We start from the raw sequence: 14,345 nt of genomic DNA, 5'->3' as shown, positions 1-14,345 counted from the left end.
AATTAAGATTTAGTAACACTTAGTGAGTTATACTTTTATATATTTTTTCTGGTTTTGTTGAGGTGGAGGCTCAAGCATAAGAGTCTGTGGCCTTAAAACCTTTCAGGGTGCGACGCGCGTTGGGCGATGAAACGCATGCGCTGTCTCCTCTGTTCTTTAGTGCTCATGATTGCACATAATTTGAGTTTCCATTTTGGTATTTAAAGCTAAACACACATCTCCAAATGACAGGAGGAAATGAGATCACCGGTCACAGGAAGGAGTCGGAGGACTGCGCTGATCCTACTCCCTCATTACTGTGGACACTGCCATGCCAGAGTTTGGTTTAGTCCCTGTGAAATTATTTATAATTAGGGATAATCTTTGGAAAAATACTTTTCTAATTTGTGAATATTTCGTAAGTAATTTGGAAGTACAACTCTGTTTCCACCTCTCCTCTCGTGCAGTGACCACATGTTTGACATGGACGACATGGCTCAGGCAGTAAGAGCAGTCGTCTGGCATTTGGAGGGTTGCCGGTTCGATCCCCCGCCCGGGCTGTGTCGAAGTGTCCCTGAGTAAGACACCTAACCCCCAAATGCTCCTGACGAGCTGGTCGGTGCCTTGCATGGCAGCCAATCGCCGTTGGTGTGTGAGTGTGTGTAGGTGTGTCAATTGTACAGCGCTTTGGATAAAGGCGCTCTATATATGCCAACCATTTAGTCACTCTTCTTTTGGTAGCCATGATTTTTTGTATCTGCCTTTTTCAATTGCTAGTGTGTGGTCACTGAGCTTGTACTTAGTCTGGATCTGTTTCTGCTTTGTACTGTATCTCTGACAGAGAATATATATTCCGCCAGTGTGTATTTTCTCTCTCTCTGTCTCTCTCTCTCTCTCTCTCTCTCTCACACACAGACACAGACAGACACACACACACACACACACACTTGTGCACAGACACACAAAACCCAACGCACACACACATACACAGACAGACAAACACACACACACACACACACACAACCTTATGGCACACATCTTACGGAAGCACTTGTAACATCAGAGTGGTTTAAACCAATGCAGTCACAGCACTATCACCACGGAGAAGCAGGTTATAATTCCCACTGCAGAATCACAATTCAGTATTGTGGGTGGCATATATTCAGAAATCATGCATAATGTAACAACCAGACATTTACACAACTACATAATGTAAAATGGCACAATTGAAGGTTATTGACAATGTGGAATGCATTTTATATTTACTCACGGAAATTCGCTAACAGGAGCAGCTAACAGAAATGTACAGTGTTACATGAAATATCTGCTCTTACATTATAGAATTGCCCACACAGAAACAGCACATTTTAATGTTATTAGTCTTTCTCAACAAATGTCATGACTCTGGAAACAACCAAAAATAAAGTTCAGGGATAAAGTCTTACTGCGGAAGAAACTCCTGAGTGTTTAGCCACTTGAAATAACTGAATCCTTAATCAGTCTGACACCGTCTGCTGACAACCACTTAATTAAGTCAATACAAGAGTTAATTGTGTTGCGTCGCGATATTGAGCTTCTCCCTTGAAGGCGGTCTGTTAGAAATAATTAAATGAAGGGAAGTTGCATTCAATTTCATTTGAATAGTGCTCTTTTTTTACTGAGGCGCTGTCAAAGTCAGCCCAAACTTTCAGCAGCTCATTTGGTGGTGGGTAGCAGCCCTTTTCAGGTTTCTCTCAGTAAGGAGCGGAGAAGAAAAAAAATATTGTGGAAATGAAATGATTGCAGAAGGGGAAATTCACCATACAATATATTCCATGGCATTACAAGACATTACAATCATTTAGAACATGCTGTTATGAGCTGTTATGAAGAGCAACGTACAATATAGGAGACTATACATGCACCCAGCGGAGCAACATCTGTAGATTAGCGAGATAACAGGCGTGGTCAGGTTCTCTGACACTGTATAGGAGCGTAGGCAAGGCAAATGGAATGGGTTTACCAGATGCATTTATCCAGATTGAGAGCATACTGTAGATTCCATGTACAATTACAGTCCGTTTGTACAGGTGAATATGAAACCCAGCAGTGTTAAGTACACAGCTAAAAGGTAAACTGCAGTGCCCCCCTGCCTCCCAGCTGCCTTCCTGAAATGCTCCATGGGAGTGCAGGAAGCCTTGGTTTCTGTCAGAGGGAAATCAACGCACAGCTGGTGTAGGAGCCGATGTGGGAAAGCAGTTTCAGCGTGTAGACGATACACTTCTCGTCCAATCAGGTTTACCCCGCTGCAATTTTAACATACGAGTGAAGAGGTGGTTGCCTCAGCTGAAAAGGGGAAGCCTGTAGCCTAGTGGCTAAGTTACATGACTGGGGCCTGGAAGGTTGGTAGTTCAGGCCCCAGTGTAACCACAATAAGATCTGCACAGCTGTTGGGCCCCTGAGCAATGCCCTTAACCCCACATTGGCCCCTGCTTAATCTAATCAACTGTAAGTCACAATAGATAAAATACAGGTAAAAAACTGTAATGTAGGAAAGGGTCAGTCCTGATCAGAGGAGAGGCAACCACCCAGGTAACACAGAATGTTCTCCCAATGTTACTGGAATATTTTGTAAATATTATAAGATTGCGTCCACACTGCAGCAACGTTGTGAGAATGTTTTACGTCAGCTGGGTGGTGTCCAAGCTCTTAGCATGTAGCTGTGTGGAACGGCAGTGTATTACAGTGGTTCAGGAACTGGCCTGAGTTTGTAATCTAAAGGTTGTACGCTTGATTCCCAGGCAGGTCACTGCCACTGTACCCAAGAGGAAGGCACTGTACTTAACCTGACCTGCTTCAGGAAATATCCAGCTGTATACTGTATATGGATACGAAAAAATAGCTGTGTATGTCCCTCTGGGACTGCCTGCTAAATACCTGTACTCTAATGCACTGAGGGGCTAATATTGAGTGTGTGCTAAATACCTGTATTGTAATGCTCTGAGGAGCTAATGTAGCTAAAGGCAAACCAGAGAAAGGCTTGCAGCATAAACCCACATGAACCCTGGTGGCACAAAGCCAATAGGGTCCCAGCTCAGTCAGCCCACAGGTTGTATTGGGCTAACGACCCAGCCAGGGCTGGCACCTGCGACATTACAGCCATACAAATCACCATGAGTGCCTTTTTACCAACCAAGAAACTCAATTTCCCATCAGCACCATTTCTCTTCATTTAAAATCACTACCAGGCAGCACACAGCCAGACAGGCCAAACGGATTGCAGCCATGTTAAGGCGAGCGGTAATTAATTTATGAAGGATGGCCGTACGCCGTTAATATTTAACGACGTACAAGGATACAAAGCGTGGAAAAAAATGTAATCTGAGCGAACAAGGACACCCAAACAGTGAATTGTGTTATAAATTACACCTCCTTAGGATAGCAGAGCAGAAGCGGTTTTACCATTGTAAAAGTAATAAAACAATAATAAATGTTTAAATAAGGTTGCTGGCTCTGTGGAGGAAAAGCTCTGTCCTCCCCACATGCTTCAATAAAAGAGGATTTATGGGTAAAAATCAATGTGAGAGAGCGCAGGCCCTCCTCCGGAGATCACATTACGGCTCCTGTGTCGCGCTAATGGGCTGACCTCTGAAAACAGGAGTTTACCCGGCCCCTGTTTTACAGGACAGATACTCGGTTTCAGCATCTCATCCAATCAGGTTCACCCTGCCGCCATTTTAACATGCAGTGAAGAGGTGGTTTCCACAGCCGGAGTGGGGAAGCCTGTAGCCTAGTGGCAAAAGTGCTTGATTTGGGACCCGGAAGGTTGGTGGTTCAGCCACAATAAGATCAGTGCAGCTGCTGGGCCCTTGAACAAGGCCCTTAAGGCCCTTAACCCCCTGCTTAATCTAAATAACTGTAATGTAATGAGCACTATCAGTTTTTTATGGGATATTAAGCTCAAATCACTCCAAACACACCATGCTAAGCAGAGGTCCTGACTGTAGAGAAGTTCTGTCCACACCAAGACCTATAACTATGAACCACTATGTCCACAATGTGGTGCCCTGTAAATTCGGTTGGAATTTGATTGGCTGTCATTGTTTTTATCTGGAAAAAAACCCCTCTGAAAGTGATCCCAATGATATTGTTCATCACCGTCATTGTAGTTGTGGTGTGGACACCGCCTTCCAGTTCAGATATAACAATTTTTAAAAGAATATATATTTATAGATATTGCTATAATTCTAGTTATTGGTGTGGGTGGGCCTTTACTGTTGTTATAAAAGATCCTGTGGCTCTTACTGCAAAAAACAGCAGGGGGGTTCCCTAGTGCCCTGTTGACATAATCACCCCCCCCCCCCCCACCCCAATTTATTTTGTGAACCAACCTCTCCCCCTCCACTTAAGTTAATGAATGCCCCCCTCCACTTTAGCTGACGAGTGGCTCCTTAGCAAACGTTGAGCATTTCCACTTTACCAAATAAAACTCCACTTAGTGCCTGTTCTGTGCAGATTAGCGGATAGCAGAAAGCAAATTACGAAGGGAAGTGGTCACAACTTGTACCAGACACTGCACTATAAACACTATGACAAACAACAGAAATGACAAGGGGGTAAGTAGGACCCAGGACCTCAACTGACAGCTGATCAAGCCTGGGGTCCACTGTTACGAGGGGCACGGTTACTATGGGAACTGGCCCTTTGTATTCCTGGTGTTGCCATGCGCTGCTGGCTGGCACGGTGACTAATGCCAGACCCTCCAGGTGCAGAGCAGGGTCAGGTGGCAGTGAAGCCGCTGGTGCCAGCCTCAGTCACGGACCTTGGTTTGGAGCCTGGAGGCTGCTAGAGCAGTTAGCACAGCGCCCCTGAGCAGCCAGATGGGCGAGGATCGGGGGAAGCCCACAGGTAACCCCAAAACCACAGGTCCCTGGGAACAGGGTCATCTGTCACAAGGTAAAAGTGGTCCTCTGACAATCAGAGGGTTGCTGGTTCGATCCCCAGCCCTGGGTGTATCAAAGTGTCCCTGAGCAAGACACCTGCACTTGAGCTGTTTTTTTCAGCAGGAACTGACTGTTTGATCTCTGGTCCTCCAGGCAAAGGGTGTCCAAGTGTCCTTGAGCAAGACACCCAATTACTCCCGACACGCTGGCTGGTGCCTTGCATGGCTGCCTTTCGCCGTTAGTGTGTGTGTGTATGTGTGTGCATGTCTGTGAATGGGTGAATGAGAGGCATTAATTGTTAAGCTTTGTGTACCCATAGTTGCTGGAAAAAACACTACATAAATGCAGACCATTTAACATCTACCAAACTCCAAACTCTAAACCGACACCCACATACATATATAATGAAAGTATTAAACGTTACAGCCAATTTACCATTCTGGTGTGCATTCAGAGGCTTTGAGTTAGCCTTAGGTTATACCTCTCCAGGAAAGTGTCCGCTTTACCCTAAAATTACCTTTTTATTATTTACTACAACTCCTTCCTAACCCAAACCCATGTAGGCTTGTGCTGTTCCAGCTACAACAGCGGTTTGCCTCAGCTGAGGAGCTGTTAATTGAGTTGTAGAGCTCATAATTACGGGCTGATATTAAGTGTGTCCCATTGATGGAGTGATTTATCCCATCCCTCTCCTCTCTGTGGGAATGCCGCTGTAATAAATCCAGCTCCCAGCAAGACTCCATGTTGCATTCCTGCATATGCTGAACTACTCAGTACTATCAACTGGTGTTAGTGCTTATATTGAAATTTGTCAGATTTGTCAAAAAGTATTTATTTTACTTTTTTGACAAATAAGATCAAAATATTGCCAATTAGGTGAGATAGTTTTGACTCATTTCAAGATTTGCCAATGGAATAAGAATATTTTCAAGCGAACAGTAACTTAAAAATATTTTCTACTTCAGAAAACATTTTTTCGGTCTGATTACATGACTTAAAAATGCTTGTTAAGACATTTTTTGCAGAGTAGATGACCTCTGGTTAATAGTCTAATACCATTATACCTTGGTGCCTACACAATAACACACACACACAGTCATGTACTCAATATTCCATTTTCTAATATGAAGTGCATATTTCTATCATCCAGTTATTTGGATGGAGATGAGACCAATTTGCTGAAATTAATCACCCACTGACTCATTACTGTAAAATCACAGGTGTGCATTTTTCTCTTTACTTTGAGAGCATAAACATCGTTTGTTGTTAATTAGTACATATCCTCTGGTAACCTAGGCAATCATCCCAGCGGCTAATAGTAAACCGTCTGGCCAATTAAGTGGTTGTGTGTCTTCTGTTTCCTTCGAGAAAAGTGGACCCTGGCTGCTGCTGTAATTATTTTCTTTTTCAATTATTTTTCAAAATGGCTGCCATGTATCAACCAGGTTATTTATTATTAACTGTCATATGGAGAAATGTCGCAAATGATTTTTAATTAAACCATTAGTTGCCAATTTTATTATTTATTATATCGATGGAGGTAGAGGAGGGTCCATCTTGTCTTGACAGTGAGCTAAAATACAGCCACTTACAGCCAAGTGTCCGCACACCAGACTCAGCTAAAACACTGACACCTGGACGCACAACTTTAGGAAATTGTGCACAATACCATCAGAAATTGGTATATTCCTCATACAAGGTGAAGTTTAGTATTGAAGGTGCTGAACAGTCCCAAGAATTTCTGATGGCGCCCAAAGATTAAATAAGTTTGGTCTGTTTCACAGTGGGGCTCAGACTAGAAATCTGTCTTTCAGAAAATAGTCATTCTCTCAAAATAAAAAAAGCTCCTCCTAAGAAGATTGCTTCCTTGAGAAGGAACGTCAGCAACAACCAATATATATATATATATATATATATATATATATATATATATATATATATATATATATATATATATATATAATATAGCAAGGGCTCCTGATTGTGTTAAAGTTTGAGAACTACTGCACTGAGGTCATAACAGGACAGGAAAAGTTAAAAGAAAAAGGATGTAGCAGTAGTAGGCCTTTAACTGCGTAGGCTGTGGCTGTTATTTATCATACAGTATGGAGGACAACAACTTGAAACTCCCAGCGCACTTATATTTCATTACCCCTTAGGCGTCCACTTTCGAGTCCTATGCACAGCTCAAGAAAATACAAAACTGATATTAGCAAGATGGAACACATGCAGCATAATTTAATAGCAGAACGGTAGGGCACATTTGAAAGAAAAACGCCTGTCTGCTAGACACCCAATTCCAGGATGAGAAATGTAGCAAAAAAACCCCTCAACCTTAAATTTTTTTCTCACTGAAAAGATTTTCTGTTTTTGAGTGGATATAGATTATTGTAGCGGTGCCTGGCGCACTTAGAAACACAATTGAGCCACAGCCAAAATACTAGACAAATCACTTTCTAATTTGATGACGGTATGTCCAAACATTTGCATTCTGCATAGTTTTTTCTATGCTATGTCTAGGCAGTTTTCCAAAAAATACATATGGAGAAGGACACATGGAAACTAAATTATATTATGGGTCGTATGATGTGTAAAATACTGAATTTTGCTTACTGAAGTATGCAACACTTTGAATCCTACCAAAAAATACATATGGAACCAAAGGTGTTTTCACAGTCTTTCTCAGAAATATTTAAAAAAGGAATGAAAAAAACAAAAAATACTGGCCCACCCCTGGAGACTGAAAGGGCTAAGACCCAGGCAACCAGGTGAGTTAAGTGTGTAATCAACTGCCTTAATTGATTAATTAAGTGCACAGTAACAACGAAAACCAGCAGACCCTGCAGCTCTCCAGGACCAGGTTTAAAAAGTACCACAATTTGGTGTGAAACCCACAAACCTGGCAACCCTGCTCAGAGGGAGAATTAATCTATGAATCTAGGGCCCATTTCATAGATGCAGATTAAGTTTAGTCCTGGACTAAATTTATCTTTGTATGGAGAATCTCCATTCAAAATAGAATTTAGTCTGGGACTCGCCTTAATTTGTGTCTGTGAAACTGGCCCCTAGATTCTATCAAAGCTGAGCTGTCAGCTATCAGCTGCCAGAGCTGTCTGGACAGTAAGCTACAACAAACTGTGAAATATATTCTGCAATAAAAGCTATTTGTGTTTTTTAGTTTCTGTTTTAGCACTTGAGTAAAATCAAAATGGTGAGGGACTAGGAACGTAACATTTACATGTGTTTTGGGAGGTTCTGACGCAGCAAGTTCTCCACAATTCAAATATTGACTGTTGACCAGTCTCATATTGTCCATTCTGGCTCTTGGAAGGGTGACAGCTACCAGTCAGCATAGAAAAGCATGCAGCCATTGGCAACTGAATGTTGGTGATCCCAGAAGTCACCAAACTATGCTTGTGAAGAAAAACAAAATGGACACTTTCACTTAATCATGAATCAAAGTTAAGGACAATGTTGATTGAATGTGGGTTATAGGTTTATTCTTACTGTCCCTTTATCCTACTGAACATAGACAGCTGTCTCAATATCTGAGTCAGGGAAACTGGTTTCAGTTTTCCAATTGTGGCCTTTGACCTCTGAAAACCAGTGTAAAAACTTATGTACAGGTGCACTGCACAAAATTACCAATTATTTGATGAAACATCACTAATAGCGCCAGTGTTATTATGAAGGTGGATGTCGTCATCTTCTTTTGGGAACAGACATATTTACCATGCTAAACATTGTGGATAAAAAAGGGGAATTAAATAATTCTGTCAAGCAGCATGCACAATTCCCATTACATGTTTCTTTGAGATTCAAATGGTTTCAGTATTAGCCTACTCATTTTAGGCGAAGCAGTAGCGTGGCTTCCAAAACAAGGACATTCCAGGGAACATTAATTTTGGACACCATTATGATAAAATTTGAGAGGCGAGTACACGCCATCAATCTGGCAACCCTCCACGCGAGCAGGACATCAATTATTTTACCCATGAAACAGACCGTTTTTACGAGCCGCTGTTGAGGACTGCTTCGGTATTGCAGCTGCGTCCAAAAATTATACTCATCATCCTGCCACGGTTTAAAAAGCCCGAGGCAGTCCGGAGATGACAGATTTGCAGAGATTTTACATTTCATTTCGGGAAAAATTAGTCCCTGCGCGGATATTATAAAATGCCAATATAAAATGTCTACCGTACTGTATGTTATGAACGATGGTAATGTAAAGTAGTACATCGCGCGTTCATAATAATAATAATAATAATAATAATAATAATAATAATAATAATAATAAGTCTGTCACATTAACGGTTGCGAGGCAAACAATATTGGCATCTACCCTTCAGTCAGATATGCAGAGGACACGGGGCAACCGCAATAACATCGCCAGTGTCTGTACGTTGTTTTTTTTTTGCATAGCCGGGAATGCGAAATGCACACAGCCTTATCGTTTGTAGCGACTCCGTTAATACATTGAGCCACTTGGGAATACACCACCAGGAATGCCTGAAATACTACTTTAATTCGAAATCTCCACAGACAGCTCGCACGCACTACCGCAAATCAGAATATTTTAAACTACATCGACTTCATCTATACACGTGTCGCATGTTTTCGCCCCAAACCAATTATGGTTACAGTTCATTTTATATCTCGCACACATACAAAGTACGCGTCATTTAGTGGGGGAATAAATATCCCAAGCAGAACTATGCAGCCTGTTTGGTCTTGGATAATGTCTCCGCTATTCCCGATTACACTAATCCAGCGCACTCTGCTTATATGTAATTGTGGTTCAGTTACACAAAATGATTGTCGGAAATAGACGATTTGCATATCAGATTATTATTATTAACATTATATTGATTTCCCCTTTCCACACACCCGTAAATAGCATATCTGCCTCGGCAAATGGCATGTTTAGAAAGATTTCAAACGCCGAGGTATGGCCATTTGTGCGCATAAAAACTTATCACCAAAGTGTTTAAACCTCATCTTTAAAAAAAATGCCGGGGCAAACTGGCGACGAATCAACACATGCTATTTGTACTATAGGCTAGCCAAGTGGAAAGGCTACGTTTTATAGCCTAATGCTGAATGAATAACTCGTAGAGTGATATGTATGTGTTGCTTCGCGTTGATATGTTATACGATAATACTGAACTGATGCTTAAAATCTGCAAGTGCTGCAAACGATTTCTTCGTACGTGAGTTGGCATAATAACGAGATAGCTATAATATTACATAAATACTATAAAACCTTTAGAAAGACCAAACTAACAATGGTGATACATTTAGCATTGTGCTGGTTTTGAAATAGTCAATGTGCCCTCAGTAGCCCATTTAATGCCAATGCAGTTTATTTTTGAGAACGTCGCGCAATGAGAATCTTGAAGTGCAAGGGATTTGTATTCGTATCACGCCCCCTTCAAGAAGCACCTGGGAATATTTCCTCAAAGAGGCAGAAAACCCAGACCCAAACGAATTCGGAACATGTGTGACTTCAACACGACACACACACAGGTCAGAGTCATAACCAAGCGCAATCCCATTCCGTTGGCAATGCGCGTATAGAAAGACGGAGACTTGCAACTGAAAGGCTATTGAACATCCTTACTAGAATCTCATTCGGTCCAGTTTTTCCTCGCGTTTACTCCTGACCAGTACCTACATGAAAAAGTACAGCTTGACTGATTGCCAAAATATTTTATATAAAAAAGGTATTTTGTACAGTACGCAGAACAGCAACTACGTGATCTATAATAATAATAATAATAATAATAATAATAATAATAATAATAATAATAATAATACGTATCCATTTGGAATGACACAGATAAGAACGCGCAAGTTTTCAAAGACTTTTGCTCCCGTAAAATCACACAAACATACACCCAACCACAATTAGTGTAACAGCACCGTATATAGCATGAAGTAGTTATCAAATCGTAAAATCGTTATCAAACTAGCACAAATTAAAAAGATCCTGCAAGGACGACTTCCATAAGACTTTGTAATCGGAGTGTTTTTTCAGTATCCCCTTAATGAATATATATTCGTGAAACCGATATTGCGAAAGCACTCCGAGATAAAAAGTCATGTCATATATATTCAGAGTATTCAATCACTACTTACCTATAAAAGCCACCTGAAACAGGTGCATTCCTACAATCTCCATCCCGAATGGTGTTAGACAATCCAAAAATAAGTAACGGCTTTATCGTCCTTTGTGCTTTTAATTAACCACCAAACTTTTGTTTTAAAATGAGATTCAGAATGGTCTTTCCGTGATTGTGGTTAGAACAATCCAAATTGTGCGGCGCAAAAACGAACACACGAAGAACATCCTTTTTGAAGTCTGTCGCTACTGGATCGTCAGTGTATCTGGAAACAGGTATCTTAGGAAAGGAAATCGTTGCGCAAATACCAGATGACTCAACGTAACCAAAGGAACTGGGGCTGGTGGAAGAAAGCAAACTATGGAAACTACGTGTAGGTTAAGGAATCCGCTTCCCGTAGTCCCTCGACAGTCGTCTTAATTGCTTATAGTCAAAGTTGACAAAATCCGTCCATGGCTTTTATTTTACTAGAAAATATCCAGCAAATATCCACAATCTATAGGAGTTGTTGGCTTCTTTCTCCACCAGCTCCAAGTATACGCGGGCGCCCCTGTGGCTGAACAGCGGCGCGAAGGAGTCCGTACTCTCCTGCAAAATGCGCCGATTGGAGCAATTGCTGAAAGTGACGACGGGAGGAGATGAGGCGAAATGCGACCTTTTTCTGTTGGAGGGGGGGGAAGGGGGGTATGTATTGGTCGGATTATGTAGTATTTTCACTAATATTGCCCTCATCACCTGCATCATATAATTAAGTGACGTAACTGTTAGGAAATGTCGAATATCATAGGGCACTGTGCATGTGTATGTTTACGCGACAGTGAAGAAACATTGAGATTTTAATCATTCACCTTTCTGTCTTTAGTACGGCAGTTTACAATACGTCTCAGATCTCAGTGCGTTATCTTACTAGAGGCATGTGGCACGTCTCTGCGACCAATTGCCTGCTATGAAACGTATAGATTATAATTTATCTATGCATGCTGACATGCAGACATACTGACATACTGGCTATTTTAGTAGGGATGAAGTAGAATGCTGGGCACTACAGAATCTGCATCTGACTGTGGGACGCAGGTTCCAAAGGGTTACAGTGAGATAGAGATGGTGCAGAAGATGGTTCCAAGTATGATTCATCAAACAGTGAAACTATACTGAAATAAAAATAATGAAACTGCACCAATGACTGGGAAAATATACACTCAGTGACCACTTTCTTAGGTAGACCTGTACAGCAGCTTGTTAATGCAAATATTTAATCAGGCAATGTGGCAGCAACTTGACGTGGTCAAGAGGTTCAACTGTTTTTCAGACCAAATGTCAGAATGGGGAAGAAATGTGATCTAAGTGACTTTGACCGTGGAATGATTGGTGGTGCCAGACAGGGTGGTTTGAATATCTCGGAAACTGCTTATCTCCTGGGATTTTCACGGACAACAGTATCTAGAGTTTTCAGAGAATGGTGCAAAAAAACTAAAAATATCTAGTGAGTAGAAGTTCTATGGGCAGAAACGTGTTGTTAATGAGCGAGGTCAGAGGAGAAGGCTCAGATTGGTCGAAGCGGACAGGAAGGTGACAGTAACACAAATAGCCACGCATTACAACAGTGGTATGCAGAAGAGCATCTCTGAACACACAACACATCAAATCTCTAACTGGATAGGCTACAGCAGCAGAAGACTAAATAAGTCAAATAAAATAAGCCTAATACATACAAAGTGCTCACTGAGTGTAAGTTATTGCTATTTCATAGTGCACATAATTGAAATATATTTAGGTATAGGCTTATTTTATCCTAAAGTCCAAAGTATGGACATAATACACAGAAATAGCAAAATATACTACAAAGAAGGCAAAGAAATCCATCCAACAAGAACTCCCCAGATCAGCATGATGGCACCTGGTGCAAATGTCTGAAGAGGTGCATGATGGGGCAGCCGTGTCATACAGTGGTTATGGAAATGGGAGTTTACCTCAAAGGCTGCAGGTTTCATTCCAAGACGGGGCATTGCCAGTTATATTTTTGAGCAAAGTGCTTAAATCACTTCAGTAAATATTCTGCCGTATAAAATGGATGCCATTTGAAATATAAGCTGGGTAAGACTCTCAGGATAAGAGCTTTGGCTACACAAAAGCTTAATGCAAATTAAGAGAACTGTTTAGCAAGCCAAAGTCTTCACACCAGTTGGAAGATTGAGAAATTTGTGATCTCAGCACACCTATTTGTCTGACAAATATTCTTTCATGAGATTATTGGAAGCACTTTCTTTTCTTTCAGACTTCATTCTGAGGAGTCATTCTGGTTTTTTTCCCTTCTGCATTTTTATCTTCGGCTCACAGATGTAAGCGTGCAAGTACGACAGCCGCAAATCCATCAAAATCTTTTCCCGAACGTCAAACAGAGACAACGAATAAAACGGTCGTTTCGTTCCAACACGATAGCAGTTACACAAATGGTATAAAACATCCAGATTCATGAGACTTATAAACTCACGAAGAGAAGCGTTTGTTTTTGTTTGAGAAACATTCGCCTGAAAACTAATGCGATGGACACGGTCTGTAAAAGTGGAACTTTACAACTGTTGCATTAATAAGCTGTTATAGTGCCAGCAGGGAGGTGGGTGGTACGAGGAGCTTTAATGAGTCCATTACCATATGGAAATCAGGAACGATGTCACTGCAAAACAGCAGATCCTACCTCTGCCTGAATTCTGTGTGTCTTCGAGTGACTGTGATTGGGAATTTAGTGAGTATGCACGCAACACCTGTAATCCAGAGTGTGTCTCCTTAATAACGAAACGCATTTCAGCACAGCGGATTGCAATTATATTTGGCCGCTGAACCCACAGATAGCCTTTTTTATTTCTGCTGTCAAATCAGGTTCAGACAAGGATGAAAGCACACGGTTGTCCATGTATCTCTGTTTTAGAATGAGAGTCAAATAACTACAGTTGCCCTTTGTCGTTATTTTCCAGGGGGAAAGATAACAAAAAGGTGTTTAAGAAATCACCACATACCACTACAGTTCACATAGAATTTAAAAAATCTAAACAGCCTGACATCAGTTCAACCTCCAAACCTTGCCTGATCAGTCGTCATTTCAGGGGAAAGTCAAGTTATTGTACAACTAAACTGACACAAATCTACACTTGTAAGCTCACTTTGAGCATGCAAGCATTTAAAAAATGTAAAAAAAGGGACCTTGTTGGTCAAAGTAAAGGGAAGATTTTTACTTTAATCCTATGCTGCATGTTAGTTTATACAAGCTGTCCACAACTGGAAATGGAACACTTTTGGTGCTCAGAATTGCTATGAATGGTAAATG

At 41.2% G+C, this 14,345-nt stretch overlaps 1 protein-coding gene across 1 annotated transcript in view; it reads right to left on the bottom strand.

Moving 5' to 3' along the window:
- Positions 1 to 11,610, bottom strand: part of LOC133131146 (GDNF family receptor alpha-4-like) — a 135,773-nt gene extending 124,163 nt beyond the window's left edge. The window contains exon 1 of the mRNA XM_061246320.1: positions 11,040 to 11,610. Coding sequence (XP_061102304.1) covers positions 11,040 to 11,082 — 43 coding nt within the window. The 5' untranslated portion in view covers positions 11,083 to 11,610. The remainder of the gene's footprint in view (positions 1 to 11,039) is intronic.
- Between the last annotated feature and the right edge of the window lie 2,735 nt (positions 11,611 to 14,345).

The sequence above is a fragment of the Conger conger genome, chromosome 6, assembly GCF_963514075.1.
Source record: "Conger conger chromosome 6, fConCon1.1, whole genome shotgun sequence".
NCBI lineage: Eukaryota > Metazoa > Chordata > Actinopteri > Anguilliformes > Congridae > Conger > Conger conger.
This window is presented reverse-complemented; position numbering and strand designations above follow the sequence as displayed.